The sequence below is a fragment of the Takifugu flavidus genome, chromosome 1 (genome assembly GCF_003711565.1).
Source record: "Takifugu flavidus isolate HTHZ2018 chromosome 1, ASM371156v2, whole genome shotgun sequence".
NCBI classification, from domain to species: Eukaryota; Metazoa; Chordata; class Actinopteri; order Tetraodontiformes; family Tetraodontidae; genus Takifugu; species Takifugu flavidus.
In genome coordinates this window covers 16,960,479-16,986,819 of record NC_079520.1, presented here as the reverse complement: position 1 = coordinate 16,986,819, position 26,341 = coordinate 16,960,479, and the positions used below count along the sequence as shown (strand labels likewise).

The 26,341-nt window shown below is 44.4% G+C and overlaps 1 protein-coding gene across 5 annotated transcripts in view; it reads right to left on the bottom strand.

Annotated features, from left to right (window-relative positions):
* The window catches only part of LOC130529956 (ankyrin-repeat and fibronectin type III domain-containing 1), a 91,661-nt gene that overhangs the window by 2,784 nt on the left and 62,536 nt on the right, over positions 1-26,341 (bottom strand). For 3 of the 5 annotated variants that reach the window (XM_057040720.1, XM_057040711.1, XM_057040727.1), the window contains 18 exons: positions 24,957-25,079; positions 13,895-14,114; positions 13,356-13,563; positions 11,178-11,375; positions 10,423-10,536; positions 10,159-10,256; positions 9,174-9,264; positions 6,699-6,806; positions 4,433-4,532; positions 3,885-4,017; positions 3,670-3,789; positions 3,362-3,577; positions 2,275-2,441; positions 2,052-2,202; positions 1,415-1,583; positions 1,162-1,328; positions 857-1,064; positions 47-774 (listed from right to left, as the gene is read on the bottom strand). In XM_057040720.1, the coding sequence (XP_056896700.1) occupies positions 47-774; positions 857-1,064; positions 1,162-1,328; positions 1,415-1,583; positions 2,052-2,202; positions 2,275-2,441; positions 3,362-3,577; positions 3,670-3,789; positions 3,885-4,017; positions 4,433-4,532; positions 6,699-6,806; positions 9,174-9,264; positions 10,159-10,256; positions 10,423-10,536; positions 11,178-11,375; positions 13,356-13,563; positions 13,895-14,114; positions 24,957-25,079 (3,319 nt within the window). Of the gene's footprint in view, positions 1-46; positions 775-856; positions 1,065-1,161; positions 1,329-1,414; positions 1,584-2,051; positions 2,203-2,274; positions 2,442-3,361; positions 3,578-3,669; positions 3,790-3,884; positions 4,018-4,432; positions 4,533-6,698; positions 6,807-9,173; positions 9,265-10,158; positions 10,257-10,422; positions 10,537-11,177; positions 11,376-13,355; positions 13,564-13,894; positions 14,115-24,956; positions 25,080-26,341 lie in introns of those variants that run through there. The other 2 variants (XM_057040732.1, XM_057040741.1) reach the window with 2 other exon arrangements.

Here is a 26,341-nt window from a genome sequence, read left to right as displayed (position 1 = left end):
CTGAAGGTCCGACTGTGTCAACTGTCATCATGAAAAGAGTGCGTACCTTGACGCTGGTCTCCTTTGGTAGGCCGGTGCAGTATTGAGGGTAGACTCGGAGTGTGGCCTGACACGCTCTGCTGATGGGGGCTGGTGATGGAGATGAGAGTCTCTGTGTTCCGCTGTCCTGTGATAATGTGCGTGCTGGTGGAAGTGGCGGTATGCACCGTTCGGCCGAGCAACAGCGGTCCACGGACGAGGGCCTGTGCAGCCTCCGCTGTGGTGAGGTGGAGGGTGAAGGACTGTAGCTGCAGTATAGTTGGTTGCAAGAAGGGGTGATGGAAGGGAATTCCAGGCTGCTTGTCCTCACACAGAAGGCCTGTCTCTTTTCTGTGATGTGCAGCAGCTCTATCTGCCTGCTGGGTAGGATGAAGTCACTGTCGAACTGCTCTGTACCGCCCCTTCGCCTTTCTACGCCACACTGAACTCCTCCTCCTCCACCACACAGCTCACCTTCCCGTCCGTGCTGCAGTTCGGAGGCCTGGAGGACATCGGGGGTGGAATCCCGGAGACTGCCCCCTCTGCGTCCCCCGCCGCTGATACGCATCCGTCCCCCCGTGCTGCTCCCGTCGCTGCACAGGAACCCGCGCGGCTCCAGGGAAGCCGAGGACGAGAGGGGCGAGTGAGGCAGCAGGTCCAGCTCCCGAGGACTCTGGGCGCGACTGGAGTCATAGTCACTGTCCGTCGTCAGGAAGACCTCGGAAGATCCTTCCTCATCAGACAACCCTGTAAAGTCTGCAGAACGCAGGGGGGACATTTTCAAACTGCACACACAAATTAAAGACCAATGTGGGTATTGAATTCTGGTAGTTCAGACCGGAGTGTTTGTGGCCCGGATCAGGAGATGGCATAGGGGAGGGCATGAATTCTGTCTGAGAGGAAGTAGAGGGAGGCTTTTCAGGCATCACTTCCTTGGAGAAATCAATGATCTTGCTTATAGAAATGCCCCCGGTTGGCTGCTTGTAGCGGGCAAACTGCAGCGCGTCCATGATCCACCTTGCTTCACGCCACACGTCCTCCATTTGCTGTTGTAATCCACCAAGTAAAAGAATCATTATGACATAACTCAAATATGGATGAGTGACGACATCTTATTTCATTCCCAACTGTTACACATCTCACCTGCATGTGCTCCTGGACCTGCTGGTGATTCTTCTTTGCAGCCAGGAGCTCGGCCTCAGAGAAGGCTTCTCTGAGTGCCTGTTGGGAAATGAGGGATTCCAGCTCCAGCAAAGCTGAAACTTTGCAGTACTGGCTGATGAAACTGGGGCAGTACGCATTAAAGTGCACTGTGGGAAGGAAAATCCCCCAAAACACACATTATTTTATTGTTCCAGTAAATACAGAAATTTGCGAGACGGCTTAAATAACTAACCCAATTCAAAGATCTGCAGAGGCAAAGTGAGGAAGCCAGAGCGAGGGGAGTATGGATTCTTCTGGCCAGGAGCGGTGCACACTTCCTCCGACGGTGGCAGAAGGAGCAGAAAAGACACTTTCTCCCCAAATTCCAACACTTCCTGGCTGTAGATGCGGAATTCGTGAGCCTAAACAGAGAGAAAGACAGGTAACCTCAGTGCAGTAGTGGTGCTGAAGTAATGAGAGTGTTCTTTAAATCGGACCAGAGCGTCCAGCTCCAACTGCAGAGAGGCGCAGTTGTCTGGTTTCACTGTAATTATGGGCTATTAAACGTCCCTTTTGTGGAAAAGGGCAGATAAGCTCATAAGCTGTTTTTAAAGGCTGGTTAATTTTCATATATTGCTACATTATAACAGAAATGTTTGTACAACATGAGCACGAAGAGGTGATAAAACATGGACAGTATTTGCTAGTGTTCTTGAATACAAATGATTGACTGGCAGCTTTTTGGCTTAAATGTGCAACTGGTTTCCTTTGGAGATTGGCTGGACAGGTTCTATGATGCCAGCCAGAACCAACTCAAAGCCAGAGGATAGTTTTTACCTTAGCACCTGTTGTTTATGGTTCAAGTTAAACAAGCTGACATGCACTCTGACCTGACTTCCAGGCATGTTAATGTGTGCCATCAGGTCCCTGATGGCAGTGCGCAGCTCATCTTGGAGGCCATGGGTCGTAGGTTGGGTGTCTTGGCCCGTTTCTGCTGGTTCCTGCAGACAGCTGAGTGTCTGCAGGCATTGCCACTCCTCTCTGAAACAACACACATGTGAAGTTATGCCTTCCCAACCCACATTCTGCCATCTGCTTGAATAAGAACATCACCTGGACACGTGGCTGTTGTCCCGGATTTTGGTGTGGCAGAGGACGTTGGGGAGTTTCTGGGGCACCAGTGCTCTGATCTGTTCCACAGATGTACACAGCTTCAGGTAGCCCAGGTATAAACCCGGAGACAACGTCTTGCGGCTCCTCTTGTGATATGCAAGCTTCTCCTGTTAACAGCAGGTGGACATGGTCAGTAGAGGACATGGTCATTTTAATTATTTTCATGTTGATTTAAATGATCCTGCTCAGACCCACATAGTCTTTAATTTAGAGTTGTTTCAACACGCCACCTCACCATCAGCACATTTTTGTGTTTTTAATCAAGCAAACATAACCACAAAGCAAAAATTTGAGGGAATCTAAGGGGAATCGTCCCCCTTGTGTTTTTTGCTGTCACCACGAGGCCTGAAGCCATCAGCTTACACGAGAGACAAAACAACTCTGTAACAATGCCTTGTTTACCCTGCAATACAGACAAAACCTTCTTGTGATTCAGATCCAAACTGTGGCCATTTTGAACAAAACAACCACAAAAGTGTAGTTGCCAAACTTTGAAGGACAACAATTAGCAACATTATTATCAGCCACATTCAGAGCTAGGAGCACATCTATCTAAGCTAAATGAGTGGCCCAACAGTGCTTGTGTTGGACTGGCACACATCCACCATATGGCCTTTTGTCTGGAATTTAAATTAATCGGATTTCAATATGAGTCCTCATGCAGCAAATAAAACTGGAAGAGATGTGTCACGGATAATTACCACTGACTAATGAGTGTGTACACAAGTCGGCCAGATAACTGGAAGCACGTTTCAATTTACCCTTTTATTTATTTTGTTTTAGTTATGTCTTTACTGCCGTTCAGTGTTTGCAGACATTGGAGCTATAAATAAAGAAATGCTGTAAAATAGTTTTTTAGGCATTATACTAGAGTCTTTCATCTTGATCGAGCTTTGGTAACAAATCTAGCCGACGATTGACTGGACGAAAACCACAGCCACCGCTAGAACACCTCCCCCCGCTGTTTGATTACTGTGACGCAACCAGGCTTTAAGACCAAACCGAGGTGTTGCCTAACTCCACTAACATGCAGGGTGATGAGCAGCATATCCAGGGCGGTGGGCTCTTCGGGGGATGAAATGGACTTGCGCTGGAGCTGCAGTTTTCCGAGCTGCATCCAGCGCGCTCCATCCAAGTTGGGGCAGGTATTCATGTCCTTGAGAAGCACCAGCAGAGCGCTACCATGCTTGTCTTTGATGGGCTCAAAGTAGAACTGACCAAGGTCCTGTGTCCCCAGCATTCCCTGTGGTCGACATCAGAGGACTCCTGTTAATGCTTGTGCTTCTGTAGAGTTACAGACTGTAGTAATGATCGGTCTATTGAGCGCTGGAATACCTGCAGCTGGGAGACCGCTTGCAGCATCTTGAGCCGCGTCTGCAGAGTGCAGGAAGAGGATGACTGAGACAGACTCAGGCACTGCTGCAGCCACAGAATCTCCTCCCATAGATAAGATACCTTCCATATTGAAACAAATTTAGAAACACATTTAGAATACATCTTGCATCAGTGTAAAGAAACTGATGGTATGTTCAGATCCGCTCGGCGCCGACCTTGTTAAACCAGAGGAAGTCCTGCATGAGGGAGCTGGAGTAGCAATCTTCAACCTCAACAACAGGAATCTGCTCCTCTGAAGTAACTAAAACATTATCATCTCTGTAGAAGATGGTTGTCAGGTAAAGTCCTCTGGAAAAAGCACAGAATCAGAACATCCAGCAAGTAAACTTGGGAAGAATACTAACTCTTTCCAAGGATATCGCCTCTGGTATTTAGCCTGTACTTGAGATTTTTTTTGTCATATTTTGTATTAAAATAGTTTTAGAATATTCATTTGAATACTATCAGAACTGGTTGAATTTTTTTGTTTTGTGTTGTTTTTACATCTTTTTTTGGTTTTGAAGACCGGTGCTCTATCTTAGAACTTTCAACAGCACTTCTACTGGTCAGTGAAAATGTGCTCTGGCTTGATAAAATCATGCAAATTATCTTTAATATTGCCCCTCACGTGTGTATTACAGTGCTAGACAGACTGATTGTTAATACAGTTTGTAGATCTATCATATCTTGCAGAGGAATAACTCCAAATAAAGGAAAAACATACCTTTTCAGGTTTTTTACAAACTTGCTGGTTGGCTGGAAAAGGTGGCGCAGACTTTTAGAAACTGAGTGCTTCCTTCCCTGTGATGGAGCTTTGCATTGCTCTGTGTGGACAAACAAAGAAAAGAAAAAAGGATTGTTTTAACTTGAGAAACCAATATTTCTTTCGATAGTCCAACGTTCAGTATTCCGAACGTCTGAGAAACTGTGTCACAACAGGCTTGTTGTCTGTTGTTTCTTGCTAAACTGTAGTGAACACTTCTGTTTTGACAAACTGGAGCGACATCTCAACGACAGGCCCTTTACCTAGTTGACAACCACCCTGACACATCCAGCAGCATGGCTGGAGTGGAATGTTTTTCGACATCTCAGGCTCTCCAGTGCTGCAGCACCGTTTGACAGTTATGCAGGCTGTCAAGCAGACTATGGACCTTGAGGTAACCACTAGCACTGAGCTCCCAGAGGAACACCAACTGTGTATATATGCATATGTGTGTGTTTACCTGCATATACTATAACTGCTGGAGCATGGCATGTCTTGAGCTTGAGCCATATAAGTAGAGCCAAGAAGCTGTAGTAAATTGTATGTGTGCGTGTGTGTGTGTTAACCCTTTGCCACTCACTGACAGGGAGGTCAGTTAAGTCTGTGGGGACGTGTTTATTTTTAGTGGGTCTGGAGGGAGTTGAAGGCAAGAGAGGGAGAGAAACATAGAGATAGAGGGACAGAGATGTGTGTATATGTATACTGTATATGTATGCGTGTGTTAGTGTGGGCGCCTGTTGGTGAGATAACACACCTCCCACCTCATTAGAAGCCCCGAGTTCCAAACCCTTTGCACAGTTTCTCTCCTCCCAGGTGATCTCATGCCAGCCTTGGGCCACTTGGAGTCAATAAATCCCCCATTCAGGACCCAAAAAAACTAATTTTCTCTTCAGGTGGATGAGTGGAGGTAGACTAACCAGTAAAAACAGCGCCCCTCGACCCCTCTCACCTCCCTAAATTTGTCTTTACACTCAGGTCTGTTGAGCTACAGTCCTTCTGGCCTCAGTCCCCATTTGACACTGAGTCAGACAGACAAGCAGGGCTGACTGCTGGGGTGCCTCTGTTAGTCAAGGCCTCTTTCACAGTTTAATTAATAGTGTTTGGACAAGAGGGAGAATGTGGCGTGGGCTGTAAACTGGGCTCTGGCGGGGGTGCATACATGACCATGAGGGGGGAGAGTTAAAAGAGGGAGCATGTACTTGAATATTTGGGCCTGTTCATGTACATGTGTATCTATGTGTATGCCTGTCTGTCTTCATGTGTGTAAATGTATGGACAGTAGACAGGATGACTGGCAGGCCGCCGGGGGTGAAGGAGCAGGGCCGGGAGCAGTAGTCGGTGTTAATTTATGCCCTCTCCCGACTCCAGCCCGAGACTCGTCTCTTACAGGAATAACAAACATGACCCCAGGACACGCCACCTTGGCTACCGTGTCTCAACGCTCAAGCTTAATCAGTCGCAGTCTGAAGAAACAAGAACTGCTCAATACTCACTATTATATTGGATCTCGCCCTATTGCAAATATGGTCTGGCCACAGTGGACAATAGTAAGTGGGCGAGTGTGAGAGAGACAGAACCTGCTCAATGCTAAATGAAGCTTGCCGTCGTTTTAAAAAGAATCAGTGTGGACAGGTTCTGACACTTATGGGACCAGCGCACAGCCACCAGTGTTTGGGGATATAAACTGCTTGAGTGTTAGAGACGTTGATCTGTATTTTGTCAGAGAGAGAGAGGGAGAGAGAGAGGAATCCAGCAGAGGAAGGGCTGAGTCATGGAAAGATGTGTAAAGGGGTGGGGGTTGTTGAGACAGAGGGGAGTGTATAATTTTTGAGGCAGCACGCCGTCTTAGGGTATATGGCCCTCAGAGTACATGTCGTGCCTCAGATTTTAAAGTGTCTGTCAAGGTGAGATGAAATGCAGCAACTGGTGGGACACTTTACACCTGCGAGCTGACCGTCCGTGGCACCTTTGTGCACTGCGGCAACTCCGACGTGTTTGAGAAAATGTGACAAGCCTTTAATATGCTTAACCTTTAATAAGGTTTAGGGTCAACGGTGGCCTGATATTACATTTGTTCTTCAGTAGTTCACCGAGTGCATCGTCACTATCTGGTTTAGGGGTTTGGGTTTCAGCGGGGGTCAACCATGCAAACCTGTAAAGCTCTCACATTACTGCTCAGGCCTTAAGGTGAACATGAACTCTGAATCTATCAAAAAGTTGTTGATACCATGGCAGACACAGTGGCGGTGAGCTTCTTTTATTTGACCGAGCAGTTGGTCTAGCACCTCCTTCTGGCCCTTCTGACGTGGAGTGCGGCCTTCAACGTCCCTCCAGCCTGCAGAAAAACAAACAATGACCAAGTGATGTTAGCAGCTCACCAATAATCATTATTATTATTCTACCTTGACCATGTCACACCACGTTTTCTGAAATAATCCTCTAGTTTCAGCCTGCTGTGTCAGCTTCTAACAGCCAGCTTTGTAGTATTCAATAATAGACAGGCTGCTACTGTATGTTGTGCTCACAGTGGAAAGTTGGAATGCTTCAGCGATATTTGTTTCATTTGAAACTGCATACCTGGATTTATGGACTACGGTGTTACAACCCCGTTAGAAGAAAATAAACTGGACCTTGAGTTTGAATGTTGATGGAAAATTCTCTCATAAAGAAAAAAGAAATGTGCAAAACACAAGTTGGCGCTCAACATTTCTCTTCATTAATAGATCGACAACATTTTTAATTACACTAAGCCTGTGCAATCCTTGCAGTACCGAAAAGAATCCTACAGTTGGAGCGTGGAGTATGCCGTGCACACACTAGAGCTTCTCAAATATGTCCAGTGTGTGTACGATAGGAAACAGTACCCACCCCAGTGTGAGAAAGCTGTGGTTGGCTGATAGACAGAGTTAGCGAGCGCCAATGTGACTTACTGCTCTTGTACACATGTGGGCTCAGAACAGAAAGCATGAAAACACACACACACACACACACACACACACACACACACACACACACACACACACACACACACACACACTCACAAATGTGGCATGGCTGCTAAAGTTACAGAAAGTGAGAATAGTAACACAGCACACATCCTCTGAAAGCAATAAAATAAGCAAAAACATTGCAATACCACTCTAACCTTCCTTTTTATTCCTGTTATATTCAGCCTTCACACACATTTAGCTCATCATTAAACAGTTCTTTTGGTGTGCTGGATTACAGACCTGCACTTTTCCATCTACCTTCCCCATATATGACCAGCTCTGCAGAATCTTTCAGCACATTCTGGCTGCTGTGTTAAATCAGTTAGCATCCTTGCTTTCTCACTGGAGGATGTGTCAGCGATAACCCACCCCCCACTGCCACCATCAACCACCACCCACCCCCATCACCCCTACCCAAACCCCATCTACTGGAGCCCCCAGAGAGAGTGCGGAGCTGAAACACGGTGAGCTCTATTCCCGGAAAGGTGCCTGTCCCAACAGGACAAGCGGGCCCTTTAATGGGCGTCCACGGCACGGTATAAGGTCCCCACTGTTGGGGCCGCGCCGCGTGCTACAGGACAGACATGCAAATATTTCCAGTGGTAGGCCCAAATGGAAAACACAAACACGCAACATCGAAATTAGCTCTGAGAGATGGAGGGAGGGAGGCGGACAGTTGAGAAAAAAGAGGGAAAGCCCAGTCTCTTATAATGAGGACGCACGCATTCAGGAGAAAAAAAAGCTGAAAAACATGGTGTGCTGATCAGAACCAATATGTTCATATGTTCCCCAGATGTGCCCTAACTTTGCCAACATGCACACAGTTACAGTACCTGTGCTTGCTCTCTTATAGTGGGTGTGTTCTCTACAGATTTAACATACAGCACACAGGCAGCCAGTCAACTCAGAAGTCAGGATCCTGAATTAAGCACCACTAATACATCCATATTTCTATGCAGGAATATACAAATGCAGTAATCTGCTCTGATTTCGTACAGATATTCATGGTCAAGCGAGCAGACAGACAAATGATGACAGGAAATAGCGGGTCAGATCTGCTCTGGTGAGTAAACACCTCAGCTGTTGTTGCACATGACTTCACGGTTAACTTCTTGGCTGAACCCATGCAGTATCTCTGCCAGCTTGCCCCAAACGCCATCCTGAGGCTATGGTTACATGCGCTGACGTCTGAAGAAGGGGTCCCGAAACCCACCCAGCATGCTGGCAGAAGATGATCCAGCTGTCACCCCAACCAGAATGATTTCAAAACAAAGCTGAAACAGCGTTGCTCACCAATTGGATCGGATGGAAGAGAAATTAAAGGCCCAGTCCAACTCTAAGTGTGGGAAAGCTGTGAGATTGTATCAGTGTTTGATACTCAGGCACATCTTGCAGGGGTGTTAGTTTAGTGAGGCCTGCCAAAACCCTTCAGGGATTTTGTTTAGCCGTTAACATAAAAGTTTTGTGATTCTTATTTTATCCAAAACACACACGGACATGCAGATATCAGCAGAAACAGGGGTCGAACGAAACAAATTAACTACTGTAGTTCAATACAGATATTTCTCCACTCCATTCTGGTGGAGCATACTGAGGTTACACTCATTTCTTTTAACTTTATACTGACAACCAACTTTACTTAAGACACTTTTACCAGAGACCCTCACTTTCTGGTTTGACTTTGGTCGCCTTTAACAACAACACAGACTCACTGGAAGGTGCAGCACATGCAGGCGTAGCGACCAGAGGAGGCCCCCAACCCTTCATGTTGTAGGCTGACACGTGAACATAGTAATCTGTACCCTGTGAGGACAGAGAAGAGGACATTTTAGGCAACATGTTGCTAAAAACAAATGGCTACGTGCTGGAAATCAGTCTATTTATATCCATAGGTGTAACACCATATATGTGTTTGTGGGCTGTTCGGTGCATCTGTTGGCATATAGGCCCCGGCAACATTGAATGTGCATGTGCGTGAAGATTGAAGCCTATCTAAAAGCTCTATCTGTGTCCAAAGCCTATGTCTCTCCTTTCTCAGCCAGATCAATCACACCAGTCGCCGACACTTCCTGACCTTGCCTTGACCCCGTTATGTGACAGGAGTGAGCATTGGCCGGGCAGCAGGGGTCTGGAAGGGGTGGGGTGTACTCTTACACAATAATAAACAACCACAGGAGCGTCCATTTGTCTACAAGACCACTTAAACATGCCAAACATAAATCAGTTGACAGGCTACCAAGCTGCTCATCTTATATATTTTAGCAGACCCACAGATCGCCCCCCGACCCGTCGTTTAGGATTGATGAGTATGTACAAGTTCTGTGTGGAGTTTGATGTATGTGATGGAGCCACATGGGACATGCCTTCAAATGCCCCCTAAGCAAACACCTCATATGTAAATAATGTGGGAGAATAGTTTCTAGAATCACTGCCAACAGCTGGAAAGGCGAGATCTTTGATGGTTCGTGGTATTGTTTCCCGTCCTTTATCTAGCAAATAATGAAGTGTTCTTTTTATTGGAAAACAGCCTGTACTGGGGCAGACAGGATGATCGTAAACATGTAGTGTGCCCTACTTTAGCAGTGCTTTATAGAAGTAAATGTAAATTTACTTATGAAGTAGTTTAGAAAGTACATTTTTCTCCATGATCTCCACAACTGATGGAATGAAAGCAGAATCTGACCATTCAGAACTTACGGCAGTGAGTCCTGTGATGTTGCACTGGAGCAACGTGGAGTCCTCAACCACCATCTCGCCCAGTAAAGGACTGAATGAAGGGGCCGTGCTCCAGCCCACTGCAGAAACACGACATACGTGTCTTCATATACGCGTTCATATACAGATCAAGTGTTCTGTTTCGCTTGTTTTTAAAACAAAATAAACAAAACCTTTGAAATATAAGATTTTACTACAGCATAAAACGTCTATAAAAAGACATCATGCTATGTTACTGCAGCTGACCTTTGTACTTGGTAACCACGGCAGAGTTGACAGACAGAGGCTCCTGAAAGTCCACCCTCAGACTGGTGCTGCTGCTGATAGAAAGGGAAACGGCACTGGGAGCCTCTGGAGGGTCTGGGCAGTCAAACAGAGAGCACAAGTTACTGCAGCGGCGACCGCAAAACAAGAAGAACCTGATTCACATTCAATATCACAATAGAACAAAATATAAATATAATAGAGCACTGGTTGCTTCAAGGGCGGGGGGGATGCTTAGAGACTCTAGAGAACAGATGGTGCTCATGAAACCGCAGTAACGCTAAAGACAACAACGCTGCCTTCGTCAACTCAATCGTTGAAATAAAATGATAATATCTCTGAGAATGTGACTGCAACAATGTAAACATTTTGACACGCTTATAAGTTCCAACCATGTTTACCCGACTTATCCATCAAACTACAGGAGCATGTGGGATTGCAAAGATTGGAATGCTATGTTTTCTCCATCACAGTGCCGAATAGAGTGTGTGCTCGTGAGTGTGTCTGCTGTCAGAAGGTGGCTGTCTACTCTGCTGCTAAGCCTGTCGTGAAATGCCTATAAAAAAGAAAAACAGGAATTAAGTTGTGTTATGCCTGCACTCAAGGAGTCGAACACTAGTCTTCCCAGTGTGGAAGCCATTAACTCAGCCCAGACGGAATGCCAACAGTGAAATCAGTTGCCAAAATGAAACCCAGGGTTGTAAGAAACAGCCATCAAAGTCACCCAGAGGACTTACTAGCGTGCTCAAAGCCAGTCTGCATTCGTCTGAAGAGACGGAGCCTCCACTCCCAGGCTTTCAGCTGCCTGTCAGGATCAGAACCTTCCCACTCGCCAGGACCCTCGCTCCTGACCTGGGCCTGGAGCTCCACCACGCGCTGCTCAGCCTCCTGAACCAAGGTGGCTAAATGAACGGCTCGGCCCTCTAGACTAACAACTAGAAAGCACATGGGAGATGGTTAGCGTGCTGCCTTCATTCCATTTAGGCACATTATCATTTATTTCATTTCACATTTCCAAAAACGCAAAGGTAATGTAATATAATAATATCTGAAGTGATTAGAAATATACTAATTTGGACAGTTGTAAAACTATGCTCATCTCAAATGAAAATGTGCAAACGTTTTCTAATGAATGCTTGAAAATTGTCTGTTTTTATCACAGCAGGTTGCCTTTGAGAACAATAGGAACTGATGTGTATATTTGAAAAGATATCTGTGGCAGATGAATCCAGCAGCCGTATCACATTAGTGAAACCATGGCAGTGATGTTTGAAGGCACTCACAACATCTGATGTGCACAGATCTTCAGAATGAAAGTATAGGAGAGCAAATGTAAAGCTATTAAGGTCACAAAGGACAGTAGCAGCACTGTACTTCTTCTTTGGTGGCTGGTCATTCTTCTGAGTGTTTGGGGCTGGTGTGTGTCTGTGTTTAGTCTGCGTGGTCTGTGTTTGTTCATTGTAGATTCCACTGTTGAGCGTTAGATTCCACTGTTGACAGTAAGTTTAAAGCTCCGTGTCAAAATGTCCATCTGGGTGTTTAATTCTGCGGCTCTCTCCGTGTCTCTGCGGTGGCTGTTAGCTCCTCTTTGAATGTGTGTGTTTCTTCTAGGTGTCAAGTTCTTGTTGTTCACTTCAGCCACTTATGTGACGATTTAAAGGCTATTTGTCATTTTGAGGGCAGGCCTGGTCTCAGTGGGAAGTTTGTGCTTGTAATTATTACTGAAAATTTCTGATTATTTGGACTCCTGGATGTAACTCTTTGTTAATGGTTCACTTTGATTTAAGAATTCAACTCTTGTAGGAGCAGAAACTAGCCCAGATAGTGTCTCCAGTGTCTCATTTCAATTCTGGGAACTTTCACAGCACTTTAAGAGTCCTTGTGAAGCCACCAAAGGATTTATGTGAATAAGAAGCTGGTGTCGAAAAAAATGTCGACACCAGCTTCTTTTTTTCGACACCAGAAAAGCAATTTCTTCTGTCTGCCTCTCTGTTTGCCCCGCAAACAGCGGTAATATCAAAACAGGTGTGATTGTGTTCCTCTCAAAGTTGACACCGTCTCATGAGTTATTTGAATTCTTGTGGGAGAACACAATCAAACAGCAAACTTCAGTAAACATCACTTTTCATTCAAGTGTTTTCAATTTAATGTTACCTTTATAAGACGTCTGGCTCAGCTCCGGGGTGTGTGCGCACGTGTGTGTGGGTGCTTGTGCGTGTGTGTGTGTGAGCGAGTAGAAACAAAAACAAGCCTAGGAGCCTCACTGGCGAGTTTTAATCATTAACAGAGGAGGGGAGCAGAGGCTCAGCAGATCACAGACATTGAAATGTGCTTACAAAGATGATTAATATTGCATTATTTTAACCATCCTGTCATCGCTTTTATTATTGTTTCACTGCCAACAGAAACCAGACTGGGATGTGTGAGTTCGCTGATAGCCTGGGGTGTGTGGATTGTTCGTTTGCATGACTACAGATCATGTTTTGGGTAATGTGCGAGCTGTATCTGATGTTGTCCTGGTGATAACGAACACTGGTGCGGTTCCCTCACATGGTAAAGGCTTCGAGCTGACACGGGAACATCAGCGAGTAGGTGAAAATGACTTTCAAGCGTTTCATTTTTCAGTCTAAAATCTCAGAACTCTACTCTCAGACTTTCATTTGGTTGGAGGATCAAACCAGTAAAACTGTTTTCTACCAAATGCCTTCTCAGTTACCGGTATGTAGTAGGCTAAGATTACTGGGGGGTAAAACTTGGTTTTGTCTTATGAGTTACTTGGTGTATTGTACATCTATTCAAAAAACTCACGCAAGACAAAGTTTTTGAGGATTTTGCAATGTTGGACACATGAGTACAGCAAATCACTGCACTGGAAGTGTGTTGAAAACACACCCAAACACTGATCTTCAACTCACAGTGGGGGCTCTCCTTGGCTCCAGCTCGGAGAAGCAGCTTGGCCATGGGCACATTGTTGGTCATGATGGCGATATCCAGGGGCAGGAGACCCTCACTGTTTGGGGTGTTGAGGTCCAGCTCCTCCAAACTGTACTGGGACAATAGCAGCTGCACCAAGTCCAGCTCCTGGTGCTCCACTGCCTCAAACAGCGTTTCATTACTTTGGAACTGTTATGGAAAGATGATGCACATGAAGTTATTGGAGATGAACCAAAACCATTTTATTCAGACCAACTTGCTAACAAAGTCACTTGCTAACATTTAAGACCCGGTAGTGGCTTTGAAAACAACTTGTCCTTTCCTAATTTTCTGACAGTGGGCTGCTTGAGGATGACTTTTTAAAAACGGCTATATTTTGAGCATGACTTTATCACTTTGATAAAAATAAAGTAGCGTTTAAAGTATGAAGTAAAACTGTGAGATACACATGAAGTACTGACACTGTCCAGGTCTCATCACTGTTGATGTTTTTCTCTCTCTCTCTCTCTCTCTCACTTACTATGGTAGTTTTGCGCAACCTCTCTTTATCTCCCCCCCGTCCTGACACCACACTATCCTCCAGGCCAGGGGGGTTGGTACCCACACGGAACTTTCCAGACAAGTTGCGGTACAGGCGGCGGGCTGCGCTTGGCGAAGACAGGCTGGCTGACTTGCGAGCCGGAGCTGGCTGGTGTGCTTGGTCCCTCCTCATTGGTTGTGTCATCTTGGCAGTGTCAGCGCTGGAGGAGGCACAGATGGGCAAGAGACATGAGGAGTGATTGAGCGGGTGAAGGAAAAGAGCAGATTATGACATTTGATTCAGCAAATGGACCATGTGAAGATTGAGCTTGAATCCAGTTCAAGAGTTAAAGCTCTAAAAATAGCCACACTGTTCACACATAAGTGCTAAGGTGGACCAAGGACATAAAAAGTCCTCTGCTCACTTTTGTTATAGGAAGCCAGAATTTTTAATTTCGGTGGAAAATTTTTTTTACTCCTTGGAAACCCCTGGGGTTGGTTCGTCCATTAAACAGTTTACATTCTGCCACTGGAGAGCATCGCTCGCTGCAGTTCTGCACACCCCTGATTGAAACACACTTTTTAAAGTCCAAGTGGTGATACCACAGAACACACAGGACCTTGGAATTGTGACGGGCATATTTTTTCTGTGAATCTTGATCATTCATAATTTTAATCCCACAGTCCAAGCAAGTTGTCTTCGGCACCATGTGAAAGAGTTTCCAGACACTTACAACAGTTAATGGCATGGCGATTAGGCAGGCTGATCTGACAGATAGACACGATGTTGTCATTATCAGCTCCCATTCAAGCGTTCCGTCCTGCCCTAAGAAAGGCTGATTTGCCAGTGCTGCTCTGTAAAGTGGCCTCTTTCTTCTGAACATCAAAGGCTAGACATCTTTTGCCACTGGTGTCTTGGCATCACTGGTATGACGACTATGCTATCACTCTCTGTCCCGCCATGGGAAATATGTAGATGACACTGTATTTCGGGGGTGAGTCTGGTAAATGGCTTTCACACACACTCGACTGCTGATGGAAATGTCAGCAGGACTCTACAGGCGATGGTGACAAACATTACGATTGTTCCCACAAAACAGACTCAGAAAGACAAATGACTTACTCAAGGACATATTTCATAATGCTGACTTCTATTGTGTTGCGTTTTGCTTTTAAGAAAAAAATCATAGTTCATGCTCATTTCCACATTTAGATGGAACAGCAGCAGTTGTAGGATTCACCTTTTTATTGGTCCCATCATAAATATTCTTGATTTAGACTGGAACTGCTAGAGGTTGAGGAAAGTAAATAAAGGTTGTGCTACCTTGGGCCATCATCCCATACGTCAAGAAGTATCACATGGGCCAAGAACAGATTTATCAAGGTGAGAACATCTGTAGGAAAAATGTTATTTATACTTCCACACCGCCATGTACGTGTGTGTACACACATACGCACAAACCCTCCTCCAACACATGCAGTTTGTATAACAGCTGACATCGGCCCACATAGTCGACTTTAAAGCAGCTCCAAGCCCCCGCAACAAGCCCTTTTTCACAGGGCAGATACACCTAAAATACCCCCAATCCCTGTCAATTCCCGCTCTGTCTCATCCATCTCCACTCCATCCCGTAATAGAGGCCTTATTTTAGACATCCTCGTGTTCCCGGCTGGGCCTAACCTATTCCAAGGTTCCAGATAAAGCGCGACAGGTATTTGGAATAATTTTTCCATGGGCCTGGCCTGGAAGATAAAACAAGAGATATATTTGTAATGCGTGTGGCGGTATCCCATTTCAAAGAGAAAGCCCACTGGAATCCAGCCCTGGGCTTATTGTTATTTGCCTGAGATGGAACAGACACCTTTTTTTTCTGTCGGCAGGACGGTGCCCCATCACTCTCTGATGACATTACAGAGCATTTATGTGTGTGTGAGTGTGTGTGTGTGTGTGTGTGTAATTGGTAGTGCACGTGTCTGTACTTTCAAAGGGATGCTACATCCAACATGTGAGTTTGGGATGTCATTCCCCAATGGCATATCCTCCGCCCTATGGCTAAATGAAAGATGGCACCAAATCAAAAGAAAAGGGACCACAAAACGATGAATGACATCAAGCGGGATAAATCATCCATTGCTTGGTTTGTTATTGTTGTCTTGGTGGAGAATTTACAAAAAACAAAAAAACAAAACAACCCCAAAACATTGTGAGGATGCTACTTTTTCTCTACTGACACTATAATCATCTGAGTAATGATGAAGCATTAAAGATCAAACACATTACAAATGCGCAGAGGAGTGAGCGCCGCATCGTATTCCACATTTTTACCATGTTTGGGAAACAGGAAGAGGTTGTTCTGGGAAACCTAAAGTTTCTAGCGAAACCAGGCTCCATGTTTTGGCTCTCCATCAATCCCACATCAAATGCAATGAGGTTGAATCAGCCTGACAAACAATCAAACCCCCGCGCTGCAAAAACACATAAACTCACCATCTGTTCTATTAGAGCTACAGGTCTCTTTACACCAACATTTAAGCCTTCCAGACACAGGAATCATATCTACACAAAGAATACATTTTTAAAAAAAAAACTCAGGGAGCCTCAGGGAAGTTAGCATGTATTAAAATTTCAGAGATTTGTGCATAAACTAAAGCCACATACCAACTCATAACAGTGGTGAGCAAATCTACAAACCGACAGTGGAAAATGTTGCTAAGTCTGATGACGCCCAGTTTTTGTTGCTAAATATAAAATTGCACAGAGGGAACTGCAAGGATGAATAAATCCATTCTATCAACAGTACAATAGAAACAGTGCACACACATAAACGCATGCGTACGCGCGCACACACACACACACACACCACACACACACACACACACACACACAATACAATGGTAGGAACCCACACAAAAGTCAACAAGATTAAATTCCAAAATTAATTTGCGGGGATGGTGGTGAATAATGTCTTGGCTTACTTTCTGGGTTAATACATAGTTCCTTATTTACTGATCCAGAATTGTTTGAATTAGGAAAAGAATCTGTGCGTTTAACGATATGTAACTATTTTACATAATGTAGAAAAAAAGACAGCTTGAGCCTGGCTAAGATCATGCTGTATATGTGAGTTTATTTGAAACTATAAACAGAAAAATGTTTCTTTACAGGCGTTTACATGTATGCACAAGCCATACTGAACAATTTGGTGCATATTGTAGTACTTACAGCACATGTTAACAGCATGCACAGATGAGCTTATACTCTAGGTGCTATGGAGAGCATTTGCAGGGACTCCTGGCAAAATAATTTGCATTTTGTCTGTTTTATGTTAAACTTCCCACATCTGCCATTTTAAAAATATTTGTCTTTACATATTTTCCTTTTATTTTGTCTTCCTGCACTTCCTCAAACTTCAGCTTCATCCTGTACTATGCAATAATCTCTATTAGGCTGCAGGACCCACATCAAAAACTCTCTTTGTGAGACCCAAAACTCTCACAAGTACTATTTTACCACCTGTAAATCTACATAGATTTACATGCATCTACATTCAGATTCAGATTCCTTTATTTGCCCCGCAACGGGGAAATTTACAGCGCAGAATGCATGCACAACTGTTTGTTCAAAACAGATAAGTGGGCTCTTATGTAAAGTTATGTGCTGTATGAAACATTGTCTCTCTGCAATGGTAAAACCATGGAAAATATTCAAAGAAATGGAGTTGAAGTGCAAAAACAGCCATGAGCGGCACCAAAAGGACAGTAAGAATGGGGTGTGGGGGTCAGAGAAGCAGGCAGTTAGACGAGAAAGTTGGGCAGACACACACACACACACACACGCGCACGCACGCACACACACACACACACATACACACACACACACGGCAAGAGTATGCTAGCTGCTCTAAATGTGGCTTGTAGAAGGAAATTCTGAAATCTGAGTCTTGGCACCAGACAGGCTGGAGGCAGTGGGAGAGAGACAGAGGGAGAGAGAGAGAGTTAATATACTGTATCTGTCCCCTTCGTTTGGCTCTTATCAGCTTATAGGCAAAATGAGGGAACAACTATGACCCACAATTACTCAGACGTACAAAGTTTGCATGGCAACACAACAAATTCAAATACACAGTGATTCACATATTAAAACACATGCACAACTTTAAAACCAGTAATAATAACATGTATTTAGACCCAGTTTTTAGACAGTTTACTCACGAGATCTCACTGAAGAATTAAAAAAAAACCACACACACACTTTGGCTTCGCTGTTGAGGTGTCTAAACATTGAGGTGCATATGCATTTCTCTGCCAGATGTGCAGTGAAAAGGCGGCATACTGTCCTGGAAGCAATTTACCTGATCAACCAGATTACAACACAGACTGTTGTATTCAAATGATGTTCTTTTGATAACAAGCAGCCGTCCAAGTTCTGAGAAAACATTTTGGAGCCTGTTGCACCACAGGCAGCAGACAGTATGACTGTCAGGGGAATGATATCAGCGGGTTCTGTTGTTTACACTATCCACATTATTTTTCCACTCTGGAGTCGTCTAGTTTGGGTAACCTGCTCTCAACTGTAGCCTCTGTTTCCTTCTTTTGATAAGCAGGTTGTGCTGGGATGCCGCTCTGGAGTTTACGGTTCTTCTAAAGTGGTATTTGTTGATGTGAGTCACACACTCTCTCCCGTGTGTGAAAATCCCAGAACGCTGGTTGACTGAGATATGCTGAAGTCAATGCAAAGATTACTGGCACCCAGACCGGTTCACTCACGTCTGCCGTGAGTCACTGCTAGCGAGACTCCCGCAATGTACATATTGTGGCGACACCTACACAACATCTAGAAAAATACATACAATAAATACAGTTGTTTGTTTCTGTCATTTAATTCTCTTTCCTTTTATTTTGTCCCCTTTACACTTTCTCTCTCTTTCCCTTGGGACGACAGCAGAGAGAGTGGGTGATCTGTTGTATGTTTAACCTTTGAAGTGGGCCTGCTGTGCCGAGCAAGGCCTGCCACCTGTTGGCTCTGTGTGCATGCATGTGTCGTATGTGCATACAGAGCTAAATCTCTCTAATTTTGATGAGCAGAGACAACAGCGGAGTCACCACGGGGATGTGGTGGCGGGCAGTAGCCAACGTTCTCAGGAGGGGGGGTGTGGGTGCTTCCAAGGTGGGATCACAAACACACCAACATACACAGAACCCCTCCTCTGTCAAAGGCTTGGTGACACCGTGTCTCCCACAGCGATCGTGGGCCCAGCCTGGGTGGCTCCAGGCCCTCTGTGTGTGTGCGTGTGTGTGTGTGTGTGTGTGCGTGTGTGTATCACACCAAAGGGGTCCCTGCCTGGGCCGCCATATGCCACCCACCCAGCCAGGGACAGAAAAGGGGTGGGGGTGACCCCTGTCCACTGAAGCCACCAGTTGGTCCCTTCTCTCAGTCACACGCCGGCTGGGCGCCATGTTTAAAGTCCCACGGCTGTTTATCTGGGACGAGGATGGTGGGAGGTGGTTGGAGTTAATGTTCCCCTGACTGGGACAGAGCTCATGTAAAATATACGGGTGGATGAATGGATGGATGCATCTGCAGAGAGGACTGAAGCTCAACAGAGATAAGACTGTAATATCAGGGGCGCGTGGTTTAATATATGATATAGCATTAACCTCAAAAAGCTCTTTAGGGTGAGGAAAGGAATTCGCAGGAAATGGAAATACCACAAGATGTTTGACCGTATACTTTGGTATTGCTACTATCAACAAAAACATATTTTTGACATCAAGCAAATGAAATTGCTAAAACACAAGAGCAAGAACTTACAATTCCAAGAAAATGGTACATTTTGCCAGTAAATGATTTAGAGTATGTCTTTATATTATCCAGCACATCCATAAATGTTCATACCAATAGAAATTATGAATTACAGACTCAGAAAAAACATTCCATGAGCTGCAGGGATACGGGTTGTGGTATCCTTCAAATCTGGAAGTCTCCTGCTCTGATATTTGTGATAAATCCACATCTTCCAGGCTCCACTGTGGCCGCATTTTGGAGCTGGCTTTGAAATAACACGGAAATGCACAGTGTCAGCTCTGCACCAAAACAAAAGCTGGGAACAGCCGAGTTCTAAAAATCTGACAACACCAAAGTCATTGGATAAAAAAAAAAGAGCAATAATCACATCGGGTTAGGCTTCGAGAGAGAGATGTGAGGAAAAGTTGAAAAAAAGTCCCCCTCTGGAATAGCTGGCTGGCTTCTGTTCCAGGGTGACACGGGCGTGGAGGTTGACACTACCTGAGTTTCCTATCTCAATCTGTAAACCATTTTCTAAGACTGGCTTCAAACCACAAGCCTCTTGGTTCTCGAGCTGATTTTCTTTTTGTGCCTGACCCTGAATACAACCTCACATGCTCACAAAAAAGTAAATGAGGGGGTGCGTTTACCCCAGTCTTGCTTGTCTTTTATCAGCTTATAAGCAACACATGGAGTCACGCTAACCCTCTGACCCCACTGGCTGTCTCTGCTCACACAAACAGGAACAAACACACAGAGACACACTACATTAACTGCCTTTCTTCTCCCGCGCTCATTATTTTGGAACGTCTCCCTTCTCCCCTCTTCCTTCCAGCTCCAGTTGTCCCGTGTTTTTTGCTATCTCTCAACATCATCTTTCAGATCTGCCTTTCATCTACTTCATTCCCAGACACTCTCACCATCTTTACTGTTCTTTCCATGCTTGCTCTTACCTATTTTCTGACAACCCCATTTCTTTATATCTTTCAGCCCCTCTCATTACCTCCATCCCCACTGCAGCTCTCAGTCTCTGTGCTGAGTTGAGGTTTGGAAACCAAATAGTATCAAGTCAGAGACACACAGGACAAGAGGGAGCCAGCCTCATAAATCTCCCTGAGTGTAGGCCAGAGCATCCAAAATCAAGAACGCAGTGTGTCTATATAAATATTTAAGTGTGTGTGTGGTTGAATGTGTGTCTGAAGAATGCAAGTTCATTGTGCATACTGCAGTTTACATGCAACAGTTTCGGGTCTTCAGGAATACGCTATATTTGTGAATGGCTGTGCATGTAATAGTATTTGCAACTGGGTTTGTTTACATGCCTGTCCATATGTGCATGTAGGAAGATGAGGCCAAAAGCAGAAACTCCAGACTCTACGGTGCACATGCAGTCTTGAAAAATGAAATCTGCAGGTCACAGACTGAGAGGAACCTGCGAGGATTACTGTTGCTACACGATCTAAACAACAAAAACACACCGTACATCGACACACACTGGCCCTATACCGATTCTGTTGCATATTCCACTGTGGTCATGATAACATCACTGCGCAATTTTCCATTAATTTCAAAGAATTAAACTTAAGTTCGATGTCACGATAAAACATCTTACGTGATGTAATTTGACAGCTCAGCCTCGTTTAGTACGTGGGAATCTATTTTTGTCCGTCGGCTCCAACAACGTCAGTTGTCAAATCTCTCACAACGTTGTGCAAATGTACGTTTGAGCAATGGCGTTCTTTAGTCAGGAGTGTCTGAAGCAGCGAGGGATTGCTGGATTGGTGGAGCAAATTCTTGTACTTAAAATACAAATGCTTTTATGTTTTAGAGTAACCAGGAGACCTGTAACCTTTAAATATGTCTGTTTCATTTGAAGTGGCAAAAGGAAGGAGAAAAATATAAAGACAGTTTGAAATTTAAAGAATGAGGGAATCAAATTAGAACCAAATGAGCCCAGTGACACTTTGTACTAACGTGCTTTACACTGGGGCCCCTTGAGCATTGGCACTCTTTTTCCAGACAAACTCGAGTGATTTTCTCTTCTTTATTCTGCCGGTGTAGCCTTCATAGGATTAACACTCGGTAACCCTCACTCCCCCTTACACACCCAGCCCAGTAATTATTACAATGTGTGTTTGCTCATGTGTGTGTGTGTGTGAGCATGAATATCAAGTAGAAAGTCTGTTTGTGTTTGGGTGAGTGTGAGTGTGTAGACTACGAAAAAGGGAAGACGGCTTCTTCCTGACATTGTAGTTAAGATGTCATCCTGATGGTGCTGTCAGCTCAGAGGAAGACAGCATGGAAACAGGCTGAGAACAGGGGCCTTCTGGGAGTTGGGGAGATTTTCATCCCTCCAATGAGTACTACATATCCAGACACGTCACTTATTGGTGTGTTACCAAACACAACCTCTCAAATTGTAACGTTTATCCAGCAAAAGGGATAGAAAATGAGTGCTGAAGTATAAATACATATGTATACACTTTCCTCTCTGGGCTTACTACCGGGGAATTGTTGGGGGAAAATGCTTGGCCAATAAACATGCTTGAGAGGCTTTAGTGTGGGTTAGGAGCTTACCCCTGCCCTACAGAATCAGAGTCCCTCGGCAGTGTCAGAACGACAGAAGTCAGTGCAAATGCTGCTGGAAGCAGAGAGAACATCGGACAGAGATGTTACAGTCATGCTCTCATAAGTTACAGAATTCATTAATGGCTTATGCTATTGGCAGCACGGGGAAAATCGTGATAGTTCAAAACTCAGAAAAACTTATTCTGAATTTTCCAAAGCACTCCCAAATGTCTTGAGACCACCGAGAACATTGCAGTTGTACTCTTTAATTACTGTTATAAATGGTTTGTGTCCGCTCTCTTATTTCCTTACTCGGTTCTTCAGCCGTATCCTAGAGTCCACTTATTATGGTCACCAAAAACAATAACAGTGCCATCATTTATTATCATATTTTCCCAAAGCCCTGCCAGTGTCTACACACTCTGATAAAGTTGCAAAATGGCTTCTGATCGATCAAAATTATTATGGCTCAAAATAATCTTAACAGTCATGTTTTTTGGGGTTTTTTTTTTTAGTTTCTGGAGAAAAGTCTCCTAAATACAGCAGCTGGGACTTTTAGGGTTATTTAATACTAATCTAGACTTTTTATTCTTAGTTTGAAAGAAGCGAGCAGCAAAGATTTCAAACATTCATTTTAAACGCTGCCTTTTTATGCAGCAGAACAGACCTAGTTCGGATTTCGTTGGTATTAAGGCGTCCAACATGCATCCAGCAAGCAACAGCTCAGTGTAAATCTTTCAGCTACTGGTATAACAGGCGATGAGTTATTTTATGGGAGACGAACATGTGTCACAGCACAATTTTACAAACAGTAATTAGATTTTATGGGATTTATCAATCAATGTCCCGGGAGCAGAATGTGCAGTTATTATATTTACTCAATATTTATACTTGGTTTAACTATGAGTGGGTACATGTAAACAGCAAATACATCAATGGTGTCATCTTCAAGTGTGTTTGGACATCTGCTCGGTTCTGAGTTACTGTAGGATAGTGTGGTGGAAACAAAATCAGAAAAGATGTGGACATACAGTAGCAACCAGTTGCTTGGCCAGCCATTTGTAGATGGACATTAACCAGGAGCAGTTGTAAGTTCAACTGGGCTAGCACGGCTTCCATTCTCTCCTCTCCTAAAAAAGTGCTCTGAGCAGTAATCCGCACAAAAAAACATGCTACTGTTAATCCAGCCTTGGAGCCTTCTCCAGAAGACTCATGTGTTTTCTCTCAAAAATTAGTACGTGTTTCACCAATATGCCAAAATAGGTTTGAGTAAGTTAACAGCCTGAAAAAGTAAAAATATAGAGGGGTTTAACAGACGACAGGAAGCGATATATAAATGTCCAACTATTCCAAATATGTTGACTCACGGGATGTCTGCTGTATGTAGATGTTATTAACATGTATTTTCCTTCTGACTGTATGAATGATGATACATTCCAGAGAAGCTGTGCTGGACTTGTCAGAAGCTGGACCAGCCTTGTTTCCCCTCCCAGGAGCATGACTCAGGCCTCAACCTTGAATCTCCCGTCCTAAGGTCTCTCATTTATGATGACACAAAAGGCCAGTCACACTCCTGTAACAGTGGCTCACCCCAGTGAAAGTTGGAATCCAGCTGCAGCTGAACCCCCATCATCCCTCTCATAAATGAGCATGTCAAATCTACCCACTGTGTTCCATTAAATCCAGACTACATCAACCAGGCTCTGAACTTTAAAGGCCAGGTCCTCTCTCAGAGGAGAACACAGAGCTGTTAAAGGACCTCACACTGCACATACGCTCCAATCCTTCAACACTTACCACCACATATTTGCCGTAGGACCACACATCTCATTGTCAGTCCAAGACCACACAGTAGATCTCGTAAGGCTGACAAAAGACCTTGTGAGACCTCACAGCAGGCCCTATTTTGATATGATAGGACCTTGAGAGAGTGGATCTCCATGTGCTTCTGGAGTAAACCTGGCAGGAGTATATACCTGCTTAAAATTATGTGCAATTAGGTGCAAAGGAAGTCTAGGACCACTTTAGCCCGAGACGATTTTCCCAATGGTGAAAGAAGCATAAAGGAAGAGCTATGAATACATAACAGGCGCTTGGGGGGGCATGCCAGATGGATGAACGGCAGGATGGATGGACAGATAAACGAGTGGAGGCCAGGCATCAAGAGGGGAGACTGGGAAGGATTCCCATGGGTGGGGACGGGAAAGCAGCCTTGTGATGGAAAGCTTTCAAACTCCTTTCATCGTCTGCCTGAGGACTGGAGCTTTACAAGAGCAAGATGAGCCGGCGCCACTGGAGCTGCTTGGCGCTCTTGAACAAAACCCAGACACAGAGACAGAGCAGGACCCTATCACCACTCCGCCCACGAGCTGCTCCCGCCTCCAACACCAGCCCCCGATATTCATCAACATCAGCTTTGCCTTTGCACACAGACACATTACAGTCGCAACCATCAATGCCTTGTTAGCAGTGAGTCATATTTTAGCTATGTTCGGCTATGTCCTTTTTCATGTTACACTTTGAATAGCGATAACAGCAATTATTTTACCGTCCAGGCACCGCATCTAAGGGCTAATTACTATAAGTGGTTCCACTCATTTACCATTTAATTCAACATTCAGCATTTAGAGTTGGAATTACTGAAGGTAAACTATTGGTTCATACAACATTGAAAAAAACAAAAGCAAACAATGTGATCTTGTGGTCTTACCAGTCCACACTTAGAGATCGTCTCCTGTAGGACAGAGGCCGATCCGAGGACGGCTTTTCTGCTTTTGCACCACGCTCTTTGAGGGACAGACGATGAGTAAATCTGGAAATTCCTGACTCTGGCCTTGAAGAGAGAAGAAGAATTAGAATTAGAAGAAGATTCAATTTGCCATTCCACACAAAGAACCTTTCAGATTGTTGTTGGTCCCTGACACTACAGTCAAAAACACACGTTTTCACATGCCAGAAGATGCAGTTTTGTACAATTCTCACAAGTTGATACACAATATGATATTGTTGCCAACATGGATTTGAGCCCCACTGAAAGAACGTCACACACATTCTAATCTCTGCTACTTGCTGGCTGCTAATGTTCTACTCCAACATTTTATCCAAATTAAAACCATTCTTCCATTCCACACCAAGTCACTTTGCACTGCAATACCGCTGCAACAGCAGCAGCTGATAATATAAACGCAGCAATATTCTCTATCAGAGATAGAGAAAATAGCGAAATTTCCCAAGATCTATTCAAGATCATATATTTGTATCAACTCCAGTGAAGCAGTTCTGGCCATGGACATGAAAGATAGATAAATAGTAGGACTTTGTGGTTTTCACTTGTCATCATCAGGGCTGTTGGGTGATATACTGCAGAACTGAGGCTTAGCCCCTGCAAATTGCAAACAAACCTTGCATTCGCTTTCACTCACTCCGGTGAGATGCGTTAGATATGACAAGATTACATAAGAATTTCATGGACCAGGATGGATGAAAATGCACACAAGGTCTCAGCTATCACCTGAAGTTCAAACTGAATATGCATTTAAGGGAAATGGTGTGAGATGAGTTTCAAATTTAGCTAAACGTGCTCCGATAAAGCATATCATCTGCAGTTCACTTAGGTCAAATGGTGGATAAAATACATTTTCCTTCTGAACTTTTGTGTGGCTGAAGTGTCAATAGTGAAATAAAATACATTAAAATGGTATAAATCAGAAAACTGCACGAAGAGAGAAAATGTACTTAGACATGTTTCGTCCATGTTGAAATCTTTTGATTCTTGTGTGTGCAAAAGGCAGCTGTTTTATCATAAAGATGTTTTCATAAGCTGAGATGAAAACACACGTTTTCATTCAAAGTGACCTCATGCTGTAGGGCTTATCTAATAAATACCCCCCTCCGCTGCTGCCGTCGTTCCCAGTCCAACACGCTCAACTACTGTTTCCTAACTCTGCGCCAGCTTCTCCAAAGTGCTGGTTGACCTCGGAGACAAAGAGACATATTTTCCTGTATGAATCATACAAACGGGGTGTGGGATTTTATTCTGATGGCAGCGCAACCTCTAATTGATGGCATGAAGTTCGACTGAGTTAAGAGCTGTTT